This window comes from Ciconia boyciana, chromosome 8 (assembly GCF_034638445.1).
Source record: "Ciconia boyciana chromosome 8, ASM3463844v1, whole genome shotgun sequence".
NCBI classification, from domain to species: Eukaryota; Metazoa; Chordata; class Aves; order Ciconiiformes; family Ciconiidae; genus Ciconia; species Ciconia boyciana.
This window is the reverse complement of record NC_132941.1, coordinates 32373772-32392459: the sequence shown is the minus strand read 5'-3', so window position 1 is coordinate 32392459 and position 18688 is coordinate 32373772. Positions and strand designations below refer to the sequence as shown.

General features: G+C 48.1%; 1 protein-coding gene across 1 annotated transcript; it reads right to left on the bottom strand.

The window, feature by feature from the left end:
* Positions 1–499: 499 nt before the first annotated feature.
* EGR2 (early growth response 2) lies at positions 500–18335 on the bottom strand. The gene is made up of 4 exons (XM_072870272.1): positions 18286–18335; positions 4539–4731; positions 2723–3124; positions 500–2378 (listed from the first exon to the last, which is right to left on the bottom strand). Exons 3-4 carry the CDS (start codon positions 2898–2900, stop codon positions 1138–1140), a joined length of 1419 nt encoding a protein of 472 aa, XP_072726373.1. The 5' UTR covers positions 2901–3124; positions 4539–4731; positions 18286–18335; the 3' UTR covers positions 500–1137.
* Positions 18336–18688: the final 353 nt, after the last annotated feature.

Here is an 18688-nt window from a genome sequence, read left to right as displayed (position 1 = left end):
TGCCGCGGGGGTGAGCGCCGCCGCCCCCGGGCCCCCGCCGAGCCCCCCGAGAGCGGGCGCGGTGCCGCCCGCGCAGCCCCGCGCCGCCGGGAGCCGCTTTCCCCGAGCTGCGGCCGTCGGGGCGGCGGTACTCACTTTTCCGGAGCCCACTCGGGGACGTTGCCTGGGGCGGATCGTAACCGCGGAACAAAACAGAAAGTGAGTCAAAAAAACCCACCCCGCTCCCCGGTTAACATTATCCCGTCTCTCGTCTCCGAGGGAAATCCCCGCGCCCGAGAGCGAGTGTTTGTACGCCGGGGCCGGGGACGCTGGTTTTCCGCGCCGAGGCGGTGCGATGCGCCCGACGGCGCCCGGGGCGGGCCGCCCCGCAGCCCCCCGCCGCCGGGGTCCGGCGCGGCCCGGGGACGGGCGGGAGGCACACACCCCCCCCACCGGGCCAGGGAACCTACGGAAATAAAGGTGTCAATTTAGCATAATTAAGAGATTTATTTGTCGTCTTTTATAAACGTTGTAAGCACCGACCCTATTGTCGAAAAGTTTATTTACAGAGTGGCCAGAAAGAAACCCTCTCTCCTTCCAGCTCCCGTTAGTGGTTGTGCATTATCCGTGTTATCTGCTGCGCGCCGGGTCCCGGCGGACAACGGGCGTCGGCTGCAGCCAGAGTATTTACATCCCGTCCCCAGTCCTACTACAAACGTAACACTTTTAAGTCACCAAAAAGAAAAACAAAACCAAAACCCCAAACCAGTGCGTACAAAAATATAGTCTCTAAGAAAAAAAAAAAAAATCCCAATATTAATAGGCAGAAATGTACAGCCATACTAAAACCAGGGAGGGAAAACTTTCCGGTCTCGGTGTCGCCGCTGTCGTCGGAGCGGATCGGTAAGGCACCCCCCACATGCAGAGAGGGGACCGGGCTCTACACCACACAAGGCACCAAGGACACCTCACCACGACGGCACTGCATGCATCCATCCTCCCGCCGCAGCCCCTATGTACACCCGCCGGCCCGGCCCGGCCCGGCCCGGCCCGGCCCGGCCCGGGGGAGCCCCGCGGCGCCGCCAGGTGCTCATCGTGCCCCGCCGCGCTCGGCGGCGGCTCAGCGGCTCAGCGCTGGCTCCGGCGCGCCCCGCGCCGTCAGGGCGTCCGCGTCCGCGCCGCGCAGGGGGCCAGGGCGGCGGCGCCGCTCCCGCCGCCGGGCTGCGGGCACCCGCCGGCGGCGGCGGCGGCGGCGGCGGCGGCGGCGGCTCCTTTCCGCTCCTTCTGGCGCAGGTGGATCTTGGTGTGCCGCTTCCTCTCGTCGGAGCGGGCGAACTTCCTGCCGCAGAAGTCGCAGGCGAAGGGCTTCTCGCCGGTGTGCGTGCGGATGTGGGTGGTGAGGTGGTCGCTGCGGCTGAAGTTCCGCATGCAGATGCGGCACTGGAAGGGCTTGTGGCCCGTGTGGATGCGGATGTGCCGGGTGAGCTCGTCGGAGCGGGAGAAGCGGCGGTCGCAGCCCTCGGCGGGGCAGGGGTAGGGCCGCTCGTGGACCGGCGTCTTGCTGGGCCGGTTGGGGTACTTGCGGGGCCGCAGGATGGGCCGCAGCGGCAGGTGGTGCGGGCTGTAGGCGCCGGCGGGCAGCCGGGCGCCCGCGCCCTCGCCCCCGCCGCCGCCGCCGCCGGGAGCGCTGCCGGGGGCGGCGCCCGCCGGGGGCGCCCCCATGGTGAAGTTGCGGATGGTGGAGAGCGGCGTGAGGGGCGGCGGGACGCGGAGCGAGTCGAGGGGGCAGGGGAAGGGCTTGCGGTCGGGGCCGGCGTGCAGCTCCCGCTGGCACTGGGGCGGCGGGAAGAAGCCGCCGTACTCGGGGATCATGGTGAAGAGCCCGCCGTCGGCCGCCGCCGCCTTCGGGGAGGGGTAGGAGGGCGGCGGGGGGAAAGGCAGCGCCCCGCCGCCGGCGGCGGGCAGGAAGGCCGAGGAGGGGTCCTGCGGGTACAGGTCGCCGCAGCCCGAGTAGGGCGGCGGCGGCGGCGAGTAGAGGTGCTCCAGGTCGGCCGGCTGGCCCTGCGCCATGGTGCAGCCGAGGGCCCCGGCCAGCGGGTTGGGGGAGGCGGCGGAGGCGGCGGAGGCGGCGGTGGCCGAGGAGGAGGCGGCGGAGGAGGCGGAGGAGGCGGAGGAGGCGGCGGAGGAGGGCGTGCTGACCCCCTGCAGGATCCCCGCGCTCACGATGTTGATGATGCCCTCGGGGTAGCAGCCGGCGCCAGGGTACTGCGGGTCGATGGAGAATTTGCCCATGTAGGTGAAGGTCTGGTTGCGGGAGGCCGGGGCGTTGGGCGCGAAGCCGCCGCCGTAGGGCAGGTCCAGGGCCCGCTTGTCGCCCATGTCCACGTTGATCATGCCGTCTGGGGGGGCAAGGAGCCGGTCAGCCCTCCGCGCCGCCACCCGCCGGGCGGCCCGGCACCGGTCCCGGTCCCGGTCTCCGCCCGGCCCGGTGCGGGGCTGCGGCGCGCACATGTTGCGCTCCGGCTGCGGGGGCTCCGCGCCGGCCCCAACTTTTCCCCCGAACCGGGCGCGGGGGCAGGGCTGCCGCGAGGGGCGCCGGGGAACCCGGCCGGGCGGCGGGCGAGCCCCGGGGGGCCGCGGCCCCCGTCCCAGTCCGCCCCCCGCCCGCCCGCGGCTCCGCCGCCCCGCCGCCCTCCGCGGGCGGCCCGGCCCGCACCTGCGCGGCCGCGCGGGCTCCGCTTACCTCCTGCCACACCGCTCATCTGGTCAAACGGCCCTGCCAGGTCGGCATTGGGGAAGATCGCGACCGAAGTTGGCAGCGCGGCGGAGATGTCATCCGCGGGGTAGATGCCCTCGGGGAGCTGGTGCACAAACCCGCCGAGGGTCACCGGGATCTTGTCCACCGCCTTGGCGGTCATCATGGGGGCAGCGGGGCGGCCGGGAGAGCGGCGCTCCCGGCCAGCGGTGCGCGCCCGGGGCGGGGAGGGGAGAGCGAGGAGGGGGCGCTTCCCCCTGCCTCCCACTACCGGCGCGGGGGGACGGCGGGCAGCCGGCGCGGCGGCATGTGAGGGCGGGCGGCCGCCCCGTCGCGGCGGTGCGGTGCCCGCGGTGCCCCGGGAGAGCCGCGCTCCCGCCGCAGCTCGCGCTGGAGGACAAGTCTGGCGGTAAGTATTTATGGGGGCCCCCTGAATGCCCGGGACGTCACTGCCCATATAAGGACTGAGGAACGGGGCCCGGCGGTCACGTGGGCGCCCGCGTGCGGGACCCGCCCCCCCCCGCGCCCGCCCCGACCCCCCGGCGCTCCGCGCCCCGCGAGGGCGGCCCCGACCCGCCCCGGCCCCGCTCAGCCCCCGCCGCGCCGGCAGCGCCCCGCCGCCGCCCGCCGCGCCGCCCAGGGGGGTATTCCGGTGGCGGGGCCCTTGTCCTAAAAAGGCGAGGATCCGGCCCCGCCCCGCCTGCCCTTTTAGGGCTCGTTCCGGAAAATTTTAAAAAGCTCGGAAAAGCAGAGGAGGTCCCGGGGCCGCCCCGCCGGACCCCGCTCACTTTCTCAGCAGCCCGTAACCGCAAAGCGGCGACGGGTCAGAAAACAGCCGCATTCACGGAATCCGGCTTCTCCTTTCTTAAAAAAAAATATGTCTTTTTTTTTTTCTAAATTACGGGTGGAAGGAGTCGCCGAGCAGAGCGAGCGCGCCGCTGCTTTTTTTGGAAAGTGTCTGATCTATATATACCGTCGCGAAAACGGAACCACCGGCTCCGCCGTCGGTGGGTTGTTAGTGTACCGACGGGCGCGACCGGGCACGGGACGGGGGAGCGGCGAGGGGGGCATGGATGCCTCCCCGCCGCCCCCCCGTCCCGTCCCGTCCCGTCCTCGCCGCTCCCACTCTGCTCGGACCAGCCTCTCGCCTCCACCGCCGTGTCCCACTTCCACAGCTTCCCGAGGCCCCATCCTCGGAACCACTTCCACTCCAGTTTTTGCTTTTCTTTCCCTATGATCTCCTCCATAATCAGGGTATCAAACCAAAGAGTGCTTAAATTCTAGCTTTCTTTTTCCAAAGTACTAAAAATAACCTCCCTCGTGCCTCTCTTCCCAGGAGAAGCCAATCTTTCATATGCTGTTCCCAAGCTCAGAGCTTGCAGCCCCTACATCTTCTTGCTGATGAGGGTGTCAGATGTAATTATTTTTGAAAGCTGTATCCCATGCTATGTTCATGTCACTAATCTCACCACTAAGGAATATTTCATCTCATGGCCGTTTATTCCTGCTTTTAGGAAAGCAACTCTCACATATGGCCTGTAGCGTGCAAGGCCCCTTTTCAGTGGTCTACGGAAAAAAAACCCCATTGACAACCCGAGCAGCAGCAAGACATGGCAACATATGAGAGATGCTACAAAAGCGTGCTCCTGTTCCAAAGCAACAACCCAGAGAATACATAGGAAGGCTAAAAACTCTTCACTTTAATTTTTAACTGCAGATACCCATGTTTATGGGTTTTAGTACGTTCCAGCATGCGCCACAGAAGCATGACATGCTCGGGTGTCCCTATGGCGTGTGCACTTACCTCTGCCTCGGGTCCCAAATGCTGTCACAGGGCGTCTGTCTCCCAGGCCCCTCTTTATCCGTGCAACACCTCACACCCCAGCTGAGAAAGGCTCTCTCCTCACTTGCTCCATTTTAATTTCACTGCCTTTGGTGGTGCTCCGGGTTCACTGCTTGTCCAGTCACTGCAGAGCCCAGGCTAGACAGGAGTGTGCCTGAAAAAGTAAAAGTTTTAGGGGCATTTGTCATACTTGCTAAGGAATAGTAGGCATAAACCTAGGTATTTTCCTTTATAGGTGATAGGGGACGTGTGCACAGTAATTAGTAAATATATAATGCTTAGTGTTTTTTAACGTAGATATTGTTACCAGTCCTTTCTAAGCACTTAATGTACAGCCAATACAATTTGGCATATGAGATATAGTTGAAAGAAAGCTTGCATTCAATTTCAGTAGGATTCTAGATATTTTCATTTAAAAAACCCATCTCAATTTAAAAGTTAAATTGTGACAGAGAGACAGAGAGAGAGACAGGTTCTGGGAAATTTGACTGAGAAGTAGGAGCAATTGTATTGTACCTTTCCATTACAGCCGAGCTATAATTGGTCTAATCGCTACTATGAAAGAACAAAATATTGGAATCTGTTGTGCGGTGGGGCAAGTTACTTTACATGAATTTGAGAAACAGGTAACTCCAAGTACAGTATCCTCCTTACTGCAAAAAGTCACGGATGTATCAGATGCAGGTTTTAGGGGTACTCTGTAACATCTTCCTCTATTATCTGAAAACACCATGTGCCCACTGATGACACTAACTCATAATGCACACAGGAGAAAGAAGAACCAAGGTTTCACATCCCACCTTAACCTCCCCATGTCTCAATTCCACCTTTGAACTAACGGGGCGAATTTAATGTTCTTCCACGATGGAGAAGGATTCAATGAAAGACTGACACGAATAAAATTTAATGTACCTTCTGGCTAACTTCACCTAAGGAATACTACTATTAGTTGACTTTATTGGTTAATTTTAAAAGGCTTCTCAAGAATGGGGTAAATTGTGTCTGATTTCCAGCCTTTACACAGACAATCAAGTCACTCGACTTCTCTCAATAGGAGCTTTGTCTGAATGGCAGCAGGATCTGGTGCAGGGCAAGATGGAAATGTAGTTAATGCTTGGTCTTCAGGAAGATGTTGACAGATGAAACTCAAATGTTTCTGGTCCCTTTTCAGATATTCTTGCTGTAGTGCTTTGCATGTGCTTTGTGCCTTTGATCCCCGTTTGGCTGATTATACCAGACTCCGAGGGTTAGACCATCCAACTCGCACTGACGTCAATAAGCCTTACATGCAAAAAATCCTACTGATTCCTGTGGTTCCTATAAACCACGTGGTTTCATATGATGGACAGATTGCTGGTATAAATTGCCAAAGCCCCACTCGCACCAAGAGAGGAGCCACGCCTCGTATGCGCATGATGTGTCTGACTGGATATAGCACTGACTGAGAAGGGTTCAGAGCTGAAGGGCAGAACTTCTCTTTTATTCCCAATTTCTTTGAAACCAGCCCCCTTTGGATTTATGGTATTTGTTCTTTTAACAAGGTGCTAGGTGACGTTGCACTGGGTATATTTTCCTGCAGTCCTTCTCTGCTACAAGGACCTGAGAGAGGAGCTGTAGAAATAAAACTGTCCTTGCCTCCATACCTGAGCTTGAGAGTGGCAGAGGAAGAAAAGGCAGCTCATCATCTGTGGAGCTGACAGCACCATTTAACCAGCTTAACATCACGCATTTGAGTCATCCCTCCAGGGGGTTACTATGCTTTTGTAGCAAAACTCGATTGACCTCATGTGCTAACAGCAGCAATGCTAGTAGGCCTGCTTGGGAAACGCACCCTGCCACTTCCACTGTGCACCCCGCTGCTTTCGGGAATGTTAAGGTGGCCCCAGCTCAGCAGGCACCCTTGGGAGTGGGGACTCAGCTGGGAGCAGGGACTTGTTCCTGGATAGGAGGTGAGTGACCCTGTCCTCTGACAACAGCAAGGGATGTCTGTCCTAAGTCTGGGCTAGATTCAGGTTGGGGTTGTTATGTTTCACGTAAAAGAGAAGTTGTTCTCTCCAAAGCCAGATTTCAGAGTTTCCTAAATTTGCCCCTTTTCACTGGGGGTAGAGAGATCTGGCATGTCCTCACAGGAAGAAATGCTGGTTTACTTATACCTTTTGTTTTGCCAGGGGTGTCTGCTGGATTCCCAGGCTGCAGGCAAAAGCCACTTTCCTTAAATCTACCCTGCCTGCCCCTCACAGGCCTGACACAGGCTCTCAGCCTGTACTGGCTGGTCACTGAAACCTGGTACCCAGCCAGGGAAACCTGCTGTAAACATGGATCTACAGAAAACAGCTGCCTGACTGCTGGCATGCTAGGGGAAGGGGATGGTTAAAGAGTAGAGGAGGAGGCATCCCAGTCTGCCCTGATTTACAGTACCTTAAAACCACACTCTGTGGTTTTCAGCCAAGGCTGCTTGTTGTCTTAGGATGAATGCCTGTAAATGTGAAATAAGTAAATGACTTTATTGTGAGGATTTGGCTCGGGAGAGCCTTAGCAGCATCCTGAAGGGTTATTTAAATGTCAATAATATTTTCTAATTCGGGCTATAGGAATTAAACAAACCTGTGTGGAATCAGCAGGTTACTAGTTTAAGTTTGTGCGGCTGTAAACAAGTGTGACAGAGAAAACTTCCAGTCAAATAAAAGCAACAACAAACTCGTTTGCCCAAAACCTATTCTCGTTATTAAATGTGCAGAACATTTCCTGGATATTCCCGTACACGGTTTCTAGCATATGTTTTAAATCCGTAGACGTGCTCACCCCTACCTGTGCTCACCCCTTTCGTTCCTCACGTAACACCCGAGGGACAGGACGTTCCCCGCAGCCGGCGGGAGGGGAGCGGGGAGCGTGTGCGGGCTCCACTGCCCTCTCCTGGGGGAAGACGCTCCCGGGAGCCAGCGAGGACCCGGCAGCTGAGCAAGAAGTGGTGCGCTGGCCTGAGTGCTGCTGGTGTTTCACCGCGTAACAGCACCCCGAAAGCTTTACACCACAGGCGTGCTACCTATAGAGAGACCGAAGTATAGCCCCGTTGGGTTAGAGATCCCGGCCAGGGCAGCAGGGCTGCCTGATGGCTGTCCCACAGGCTGTGACCCTGTAGCCCCAAAGGTGTCAGGACGCAGAGCGCGTACCCCAGAGAGGTGCTGGGAGCAAGCCACAGAAGGGGCATCCCTGATGAAAGGCTAAAATATCAGCTCTGCATGATGCTTGCTGGGGGAACAACAACAACAAAAGTTGCTTCTCATAACAGCAAAAATAACTCAGATCCACACATCATTCCTGTGACAAGACTCTCAAAATAATGACGACTTTGTTTCTGAATAGCAATAGTCTGACTGCTAAGATCTACTTTCCAGTCCTTTCTTCCAAAACTAGTTTCACTTACCCTTGTATTTCCTGCTCTAACACGTCTCCTGAGCTTTGTGTAAATACTGCCTTGTCCCACGGCTGCACTGGGCCTTCAGTCCAGAGAGAGACTAGTCGAGCACATCCCTTAATGATGCAAGTGGCCTTCTTCCTTGAAGGACTGAAATAAAAGATGTATAGCAAGTGCTACATTTTCAGTTCTCCTGTTAGTCCCATTACCCAGTGTTTGGGTACTCATAAAGCTTGTCAGAAGGCTTTCAGGACATACTCAGTTTATAGGAAACAGTGCCTTCAGAACTGGGTACAGCTTTTTATCCTCAGTTGAGGAGTAAGGTCCCGTATGGCATCTCTTTTCAGCAGACCAGGAGGGAAAACAAAACTCTGGCACCATTTTCCAAGCAGTCTTCTGAGAAGAAAAGCAGAAGAGCTCTGTGGGGTGTTTCTCAGAAACTTCCCACCCCTCCAGAGAAGCTGGAGCCATTCACAGGATTTCTAGATTGCCAAGGACTCGTTTCATTTGCCCTGTCTATGTGCCACGTCTCAGAATCTGTTTCCATTTATGTCTCATTCCACTGTGCTTTGGTCTTAAACCAGTCTGCCTTGAGCCTTGAAAACCTTCAGCCTTTTGCTCTGGGTAAGTCAGTTTGAGCATGGTTCTGGCTTTTTCTTCGTTTTTATCATCATTTATTTTCTGCTCCTAAGGGCATGATGGCTACATGCTCCAGTCTCACCAGAAAACCCATCCTGACTGAACTCCTGAGAGAAGCATGTTCGCATTCCTTTTCAGCAAAGTTACCCAATGGATGGCTTTCCGTCAGAAACTGCCAAAGTTTATTGGAGCAGAAGATTTTTTTAAAAATCCCACAAGAGATTAAAATAAGCAACATGTTTTGATTTAAAATTTCTAGGGCCAGATCTTCAAGCGGTGTAAAATGGCATAAGTTTTCTGATGCTCTAACCCCTGCAATCTGAGTGAAAGTCAAAATTGGACAGGATTTTATTTAAGGTTTAGTTACTTTTGAAGGCTAAAACTCAAACAGCTCCCGAGGGTGGGCATGGTCCTTTTCGTTCTGTATTTGGGCTGCTTCCCCCTGTTTTGCAGGATTTTGTTTCTATCTTTGATTTATTTTCTCTGCTCCAGTGTATTGTCCTTATTCTTTCACCTCCTCTCTCATTCACGTCTCTCTCCTTACTCTCTATTGTCCAACCTTTTCAGCTCTCTTTTCTCTCTTCCCCCTCCTGCCTTTCCTCTTCCTTGGTAGTTCCTTTTCCTTCCCCCTTATCTCAGCAATTGCTGCCAACAGCTATATTTGGAATAGAGTGGGAACAAGCTATTCTTGTGACTTTACTTTGAAATAACTGAGAGGAACAGATGATTTTCTTTGAACAAATAGAGGATACATTGAGGAGAAGGCAGGCTAGTAAAGTCAAAATGACATTGTTAGGGAATACCTGCCCAGCAGGTTCGTCTTTCCCAACTCTCAGGATAACTTAACCAGCTATTTGTTCTTGTTTGCTCTGGTTTAGCTTTAAATCCTCCTTTTGTGCAAAATTTCTCTCTCCAGGTTAGTAACCCGAGGTCCTAACAAGGCCTAGCTCATCACCACAATGTCTGGGCACTTGCACAAGGGGAATGACTGCCACCTAAAATCTCAGATGCCAGGATTAGCTGAAACAGGATATAAACTTGTTTAACACTTGAACTCAATGCCATTGTATCTTCTGGTGTAGTCACAGGATACTGTTATAGAGTCCTGCTTGTATGGCTAGCACAGAAATATGCTGGGAGGAACAATTTCCTATCAAGCAACATGATTTCTCCATGTCCTCTCACATTAACTCCTTCTCATCACCACCTGTTCCTCATCACCCCTGCCATTTAAACTGCTGTAAGCAATACATTAACAAAGCCAGCAAGAACCAGAGCTACATGAACAGGACAGCACAGAATGTATTTCTCCCTATCCCCCATATTTCTGTGTTTATACGATTAACTCCCACATTGGCAAACCAAACAAGAAATGAGGCCAAATGAGAAATTCAGCATCACAGCTTAGTGTTTTGTGCCTGTGCCAGAAGACCCAACTCTATTTGTCTGCTCCCAAGTGAAGCCGGTTCTATTAAAACCATACTGCTGTACATGTGTTTGTGTGTGAAACTGCTTCATACAGGGAAAGATACATGTAATTACACACAGAAAGATGCAGAGATAAGATCTTTCCTTACAAGTTAAACATTCAAAGGAGGGATGGCTGCTAAATGTTAGATGAGAAGCTAGAAGGAAATGATTCTTCCATCCATCGATGAATTCCTGGGATTTTATAAACCAGCTAACACAAATGGTCATGCTGACATGGGGCTTCCACAGTTGCCTCTCCAATAATTGTTAATACGTCCAGTTTGCCAACAGAATACATGTCAATACCAATGTCTTAGGAGAGCAAGGCTGACAGAGCTCTAATATTTTTCTATTGGACCATCTAATAGAAAAACAGATCAGTCTTCAAGCAAACAGACTCTTTTCCATGCCCACACTACTACTACTGCCACCACACATCTTGAATGTGCCATATCAGAGGCTAAGCAAAGTGAAAAAGGAATGATCCAGGCTAAGAAGTGACATCTACTTTCAGCACTACCACTAATCTACAACAGAGACTGCCAAGTGTCTCTTTGGGCTTCTGTCCCTTAAAACTGAGCACAAGGGAATTTGATGCATGCTGCAGACATAACAATATAATAACATTTCATACTGACTTAAATGCAAGTGCAATGGCTGAGCATATTTCATCAGTATCAGATGAGTTTTTGCAATTTTGTGCTGCCATAGAAAGCAAATATATTTTATTTATGTGTTCCCAACCTCAGGTCAACAGACAAATGAACTTTGACATACTTGGAGAACACTGCTAAATCCATGGTGAACTCAGAGAGGATTTAGCCCTCCCCTATTACCTCTCATCCCTGTCCCATTGTCACCATGCTGGCCACTTGGCAGCTTTCCTCTCAGCCTCCTCGACTCTACATGCTCAGTACAGCTGAATAACACAACTGCAAAGAGCATCTGAAAAACAATCTTTAGGTTTAAGGCTCCCAGGGCACTATGTGGGGCACAGACCTGGGCCACCCTGCTGATGAGAGAGCTAGCCCACAGCTGTATGGCCACAAACAAGTCTGCACTCACTGGTCCAGGGACCAGTAACTGCTTCCTGGGCTCTCAGGAGTGCCAATGTGCCTTTGCTTTTTATTATTGGGCAGATGCAGACGTAACTAAGGCTTGGCTGCATCTAAGCCATAACTAAACCCCACTGAGATTTGCAAACTAGGCTTTCCCCAACCTCCTTGGTCTGGACCAGCTGAGAAGATGAGCATTTTCTGAGCCTTTCTACCACCACTCAGAATGGAGGGAATTTTTATACCCAGAGTTAGAGTCCTTGCCCACGGTGTGTGACATGCTGGATTCAGCCCTCTTTTCTGCCTGAATGCAGCTGAGACCATTTCTTCCACGTTGTAGGATGGCACCCAAAACCATGTTTCAGAGTCACTCTGGGGCCTGCCTGTGTCTTTCTGATGCAGACTTTGAGCTTTACGTGAAGTGAGCCAGCTGGACTGGCTCTGCAACGGAGGTCAGGGTACCTGCCTGGAGAAGAGCTGAGATCCATTAGGAAGACACAGCTGGTGTCCCAATTTCCGCACTCGAGGTTCGAGCAGGTCGCGAGGAGCTGACAGGCTGTGCATCTGGAGGAGGGTTAATGAGAAAACTTTAAGTGCTGCATTACAAGTATCAGTTTGCAGTTACAACCACAACCTGCAAGTACTTTCCAGGCATCCAAGGAGGGACAATCACTGCTGCCATAACCCACAAAGGACATGGGAAGAAAAGGTGTGAAGAAAGAGCAGCACCAAACAGATTACGTTTTTCACTTTTATCTGTAAGAAATATCAAAGAACAGGAAGTATTCACCCTGTGATGTACAATGGACCTTCCTTAAAGTTAGGCTGAATAATCATCATATCATAAACCCCGTCCTGTGATTCAGGACAGCGCTTGTGGTGGAGCACACTAAAAACACCAGGCCTGCAGCATGCCTGGAGAGGCTGACCAGGGCTGCCATGGACTTTGCAGGCTTTCTAACAAGCACACTTATTGTAACAAGATTTAAAGTTGACAACGTGTCTAAAAACACACACAATGTCAGAGAAGGAATGAAATGTTGCTTCCCTCTCCCCCCCCCCAACCTCATTACAAGCTAAGGAAAAATAATGTATGGAGAATAATACTTCACCATCTAAAGAGTTTTTCTGGTTTCTAAATCTAGTGAAGAGTCATTGTATATTTTGACAGAAAAATGAATCAAAATAATAAAGTGAATACAAAATTATATTGCTGTCAATAATTTAATTTACACAAAATAGCACTGTGACATGGTAATTGTTATATATGATGCAGCATTCAGTATAATATTTGGAGAATGCATTATAGAAAGTCAACATTTAACTACTAAAATCAACTTACATAATCAAAGCTGTCAGGGAATCTTTACAGTTTTATATTAATTTGAATGTAATTTACTATAGAGGTGTCATTCTTAGAGGTGCTTACAATAGTTAATGATCTCTGCATTTCCATTATAAAATCCTATTTTCAAAGGTTTATAACTTGGTCTTAAGAACTCTCAGCCTCCGGCACATTTTCCTTTTCCTTACAAAAACTATGTTAGACGTTTTAAACTTTTCTCTCAGAGCAGAAAGTGTGGTTACTTTCAAAATTCATTTTGAGGATTTGCTAATTTGCTGCTTGCTACCCAGGAATCTCAGAAAAAGAAAGGTTCTTCACAGTAGAAGACATTACAGTTACATTCTTTTTTTCCACTTTCTTGAGTATTCTACCCCTCAGACCATTTTTCTTGCTGAAGTGTCTACGCATCGTCCAATATTGCATCCAAACCTTCTCTCCTTCCTATGTTGCTGCCATTAAGCTTTCTTCCAGGTCCTTCTTCTCATCTCAGACTTTGACTCCTGGCTCTGTTCTGTGTCTTCTCACAGATGTCCACACTTACTTTGGCAATTGCAACTTCCATCACATCCATCAGTTAATGGGCTCTCCTGGCTGCACGTTTCCTCAGCCTCACCCCTTTTTTCAAGCTGCAGCCCTAATTCACTTTTCCAACTCATTAGAAGTCCAACAATTAGTTTTGCTCTAGCAAGTACATTTCTCTCCCTGATCTTACAGGCTTGATTCACACCAGACGTTACCCATCAGCCCACCTAGACCTGCTCTGTTGGTTGTTCGGTGATTTTCAGTTTACCAGCCGCAGGAACTACACAGACCTGAGACACTGAAGCTGTTTCCCCCTGCCCCAGGCTTTCTGCCCAGGAGGTAGGACACTGCAAACCAATTGTCCACATACACAGTTACAGGTCATTTCCAAAACCAGAATTTGAAAGGCAAATTGTCAACACAAAGCTATTATCCATAATAAAAGCAAAACCAATAATTACCTTGTCTGCTTTGATAGACCTGCTCCAGTTCACAGGTCTAGTTTTCCCAAATGCTGCTCAGATTCACTTTTTTTCATCCATGTCAGTTAGCTGTCATTTTGGATCCCCTAGTCCCTAGCTTTCTGTAACCTCAGTGTTATTAGACCAGACGTGTTTGAGCCAACATGCACAACTGTATCCAAAATCTAAATCATCACTACCATGTAAACATCTAGATTTACATGGAGGTAGTTTTGTCACTTGTCCAGGATCTCTTTATTTTCCATGCAAGGCGAAGAGCTTTTTAAACTATCTGTGATGCTCTGTTCTAGCCATTCTGTCTTTATATGGCCACTTTTGTCCAGTGCCAACACTTAGCCAAAACACTTCCTTCCCTTTTTCCATCACTGCCATTTTCCTTGTTTGAAAAAAATGAATGTATTACTTTCTAATAATTCAATGATGTCACAAATAAGATGGGAATCTCCTTTCCCTTATGCATGCTGAGAACAGATCCGTAGTTTCAGATAAAAAAATCTGTTGCTTACATTTCACATTACTGGAGCTGGAAAGAAAAACTATTTCACAGGCATGATGTTTTGATGATGGACTTGATTCAAGAAAAATGTGGTCATATTTAGACTGGATAGAACTGGTGACTGACTCAGCAAGATGGCTTAACTCTGTAACTAGGGCAGATAACAATGAGAAAGACAGCGCTGTTTGATCCTTCAGATTCATAGTTTAGTGGTATAAAGGAACTCTAGAAATCACTTTTTTTTCCCAGTGGATATTCAGCTGGACACAAGCAGGATGAGTGTCTGGATAAATTATATTCTATAGAAGCAATTGACACACTTCAGATCTTTATTCTGGTTTTGGAAAAAAGTAGTAAAAGACTGGCTGTAGCAAGGACTACGGGCTGAAAGTTTCCGGATGTTATTTCATCATTCTGTGTGCTGAGAAAGCAGAACTAGAAGATTCAACTTTAAAATTGTCAGAGAAGTCAGGGACTGTATGGATCTCTTCTCCCGCAGAATGAATGGGACCTGACAGGCAGAGGACCTTAGAGGATGTTCTTCCAGACTGGATGACAATTCTTGCATTTTCACTGTCCCTCACAGAAAAATCTACCAGACCAGTTTATCTCCATTCAATATTTTTACTCCTTGAATCTCAATGAAGAGATTTTCCTCTGATGTAGGTAGTGCTGCCCGCTCTCCCAAGGTTGACGCCCACTTCATTCAAGTATTCCTAGTGCAGCAGGGATGTTAGTGGCTACTGGCTTGCAGCCAACATCCCACACATTTCCTCCGCAGCAAAAATGCCTTAATTCTGACCCACTGCCTTTCAAGTAGATAGTGAAAAAAATCAGTCACAAAGAGCTTTGCTTTTATCTGTATTTCTCCTTCAGAAAGATCTGAAAAAAACCCATCAGACATTGTCCTTTTCTTTTCTTTATCAAGGTCCATGGTCAGCAAGAGTGAGGTTTGGTGTTGCTGTTAGAGCTTAAGCCCAAAAAGAACCTGAAGGCATTCAGACGGTGGTGCTTATAGATTTCGGTAAAGGGAGTTTGTAAGCAGGGTAACTGCAGAGGTGGTGGACCACATTGACTGCCATTGTGCCAGTGGACGTATCCAGCACTTCTCCTACTCAGCAGCTCTTCTGCACACCATTCCTTCTGAACCAGTTCAACCATCACCTACTGTAGGAGCTTGTGTTTTTCAGGCAGGGCACTGAAAAAAGATCAGAAGGGACAGTAACTTTTGGCTCCCAGCTGAAGTTTTCCATCCTCAGCACAGATATGAAGAACACTGCTGATATTACCTGATAACTGCGGGGCAGTATGTTCCAAGCCCAGCATCTGAACGGGCAAGAAGAAAATGTACATGCTTACAAACTGGGCACGTTACAGGCCTGGCATGTCCATCACTCATGAATGTGAGTTGTGACAAATTATGCAACACGCATGTATTCTTACACCCTCAAAAGCCAAACACATACATGATTTTAAGACCAGTGCATGGAAAAAAGGGCGTAGTGGAACAAAGCTGTCCATTTCATAACTCCATTGCACATAACCCTAAGGGAAAACAGCACAGACAAACAGGTCTCATATTTGTTAATCTAGCCAAGCAGAGATGAGGAGAGGTACAGTCATGTTCACAGGGGAATGTGGAGCCCAGAATTACAATCTGATATACTAGGAGGGCTAGAATCAGAAGCCAGGGAGAAGAAAAGGGTTGGCAAACCATTTAGTTGATTTCCAATGGTGCTGTCAGGATGAAAGAAAGATAAACTACCCTCCAAGTTAACAAGTTATGTAGTCAGAAATATTTGAGGGAAGAGGTTAAGAAATAAATATAATTCAAAATGGTATAGGGAAAGAAAACCCCAAAGACACTAACAGACTGGGAAAAATCCCCAACGAGTGCGAAGTCGTTTGCAAAATCTTGTGATACAGGTAGAAAGATAGTCTACTTCATTCAGTAGAACAAGAAGGTCTGGATGACTAGAAATAAGAAAGATAATGAAAATGGAAAGAAAGGAATTAATTAAAGAAACCATTACACTGACCTTGCATAAATAAAGTTTCAAAGATTGCACACATGCTAATCTGAGGAGCAGGATGGCTAGAAGTTTGGAGACAATTAAAACATTTCACTCCCTGATACGAGGGATAGAGGTAGAATTCGAATGGAGATTAGATGTATTTGGTACTGTTCCAGCTGATTACGATCTTGAAAAATTACATGGAAACCAATGTTGCAATATACTAAATTTAAGGAGAATTGCAAAATGTACTGATGAATGAGAGGAACAAAACTGAAACAGTTAGGAAGAACATAGGTTAAAATACAAGCTGCAGAAAACTGACAGCAGGAATGATTTCAGAAAAAAAGAAGATAGGTAAATTGGATAAAACAGAGGAAAAGGCTGGCACCCATCATTGCCATGACACTTGCATTACATCTCACTTCCAAGTGCAGAGTCCAATTTGGGAGAAGGCAAGAAGAATATTCTCTTTATAGGGAAAAAAAGGCTTCTTTCTTTTGCAAGTTCCTGTGTCAGTAGCCATTTTATGGGCCTGCCAATCATGGCAAATCAACTGAAAAGCCAGATCATTTTCTAAAGCATCTACCTTCCTAGAGAAAGATTTTAAAGTTGACTGTGTACAATCCAGCTGCTGCTTTTAATCTTTCCCTGACAACAGTAGTTGTTTTATTACTTTGACAGTCATTTTTAGCCCATGAATGGTACCACAGTCTTTGTAAAATGGAAAATTCTTTTGATCTACAATTTCATAAGGTTTAGCAATGGACAAAGGATTTTTCTGATATACTTGATCACACACTTGCTGAAGTTTAGGCTTAAAACCAATAAAAAGGCACTGAGCTACCCATTTGGAGAAACACACAAATCCTTTTTGATGAATAAAGACTGCCAGGAAAAAAATTAATTTATTATAAAAATACTACCTATTAATAGAAAATTATAAACAAGATTACTCCTGAAATAACTTTGATGTATTGCCAAAATCACTTTTAACTTTCACACTGTTTTCATACAGTATGATCTAGAGGATAGAAAATATGGATGCAAGATAAGCATTGCATATAAGCACAAAAAAGGAAGGCATTTCAAGCTGTCTGTAATAACTAAAAGAAACTGGGAGAAGACTCAGGCAAACACAGAGCAGTTTTCCAGCATAATGGCTTGTTCTATTTGCTCTACAAATAAGAACTGTATGTTTTTTGCAATCTGAAATACTGTACAAAGTCTAAAATAAAATATATTTCCAAACAAGAATAAAAACCCATTCATCAACCATTTTGAGTGAAAAAGTAATTGCAAATTATCAAATCTGTAATTTTTATTAGTAGAGGCTGCAGTACTTTGAGCACTTACACATATGTTTAACTTCAGACACATCTGTATCCCATTTTCTTGTCCTATTCACACTGGAACCCATTCTATTTTTCCTTATATATAAGGAATTAAAACAGAAGACCTTTGTGATATTAAATTGTAAGGACAATGTTTCTAGGGCGGCTATCAATTTAGCAGCTAGCCAGCTGAGTACATACCTACCTATGGGGAATATTTAGATAAGTAGCTGAGTTGAAGTCTAACTTCTTTCAGTTCTTTCTAAAATAAAAGTGCAGCAGAGGGTGTATATCTATATATACACATATATATATTTTATATATATTTATATATATATATATTAGTAACTGAACTGATGAAGCCTGGATTGAGTTTCCTTTGAAAACTGTAAGTCCATTGGCATTGCCAATTTCCATAAAGACATTCATTTCTAAAAGTCTACATGAAGCTTAAAATTTAAACAGAGTAAAAAGAAACAATTCTCTTTTTAGCTGAGCGCAGTTAGAAGTCAGTCATCTTAATACTTAAGTGAGATTGGTCAGAAGAAAATTAAAGGACAATTGAAGGAAGAACAGGAGTTCCTCTCCCACCCCCTGCACTGTTCAATTGTTCACATATCTGTAGTAATTCTTAAATAAGTCTATTTCAGAAGACAAAAACATTGGATTTCATATCTTTTGCCAGACAGTTTTTGTTTATATAATCTTGAAATTTCCACAGAATTCCCCAAAATCACATTTTCTGGCAAAATACCAGCCTAACTCCTACAGTCTAACATTCACAACACAAATATTTCACTTCAGTATTTTCAGATAAACCACTGCCCTTTGGTTCCATTACATTGTCTTGACAAAGTATTGAGGTGTCTCTGTGCAATTATTAAAAAACCAGAAGTCCTCCACAACCAGTCAAAACTGACCCCAGTATCACTGACCTCGAGAAATCAGCTCTCAGTGCAAGCAGAGTTCTTCACCTCTGTTTCTCCAGTTTTCCAGATCTCTAAATGAAACACTTTTTAAAGGCTTATCCTTGCCCTAAACACTTAAAGTTATATTTTCAGTCCCACTGTTTTGGGATAATGCACATCTCTGAGCTCTGCATATGCAATATTTTTCTTTCCATTCTTTCTTCCAGATTAGGAAGACTCAGAGGAAAGAATTTGGCCTCTGTTGTTTGTTAATTATATTAAGAAATTCCTACACAACATCAACCTCTTGCATCAGACCATGCCTGGGCTTATGTACGACCTGCTCAGCATTTGCTCACTCAGCCCTGTTAACTGAGTAATCCCCTGCCCTTATTGACTCTTGGACTTTCCCTTTGAGACCTCAGTCCAC

What these genes read in the sequence shown, in the direction of transcription:
- EGR2 (XM_072870272.1), bottom strand. Translation starts at nt 2,900, where the DNA reads ATGATGACCGCCAAGGCGGTGGACAAGATCCCGGTGACCCTCGGCGGG. An exon ending in GATGAGCGGTGTGGCAGGAG is followed by an intron (nt 2,379 to 2,722) that starts GTAAGCGGAGCC and finishes TTGCCCCCCCAG; the next exon opens with ACGGCATGATCAACGTGGAC.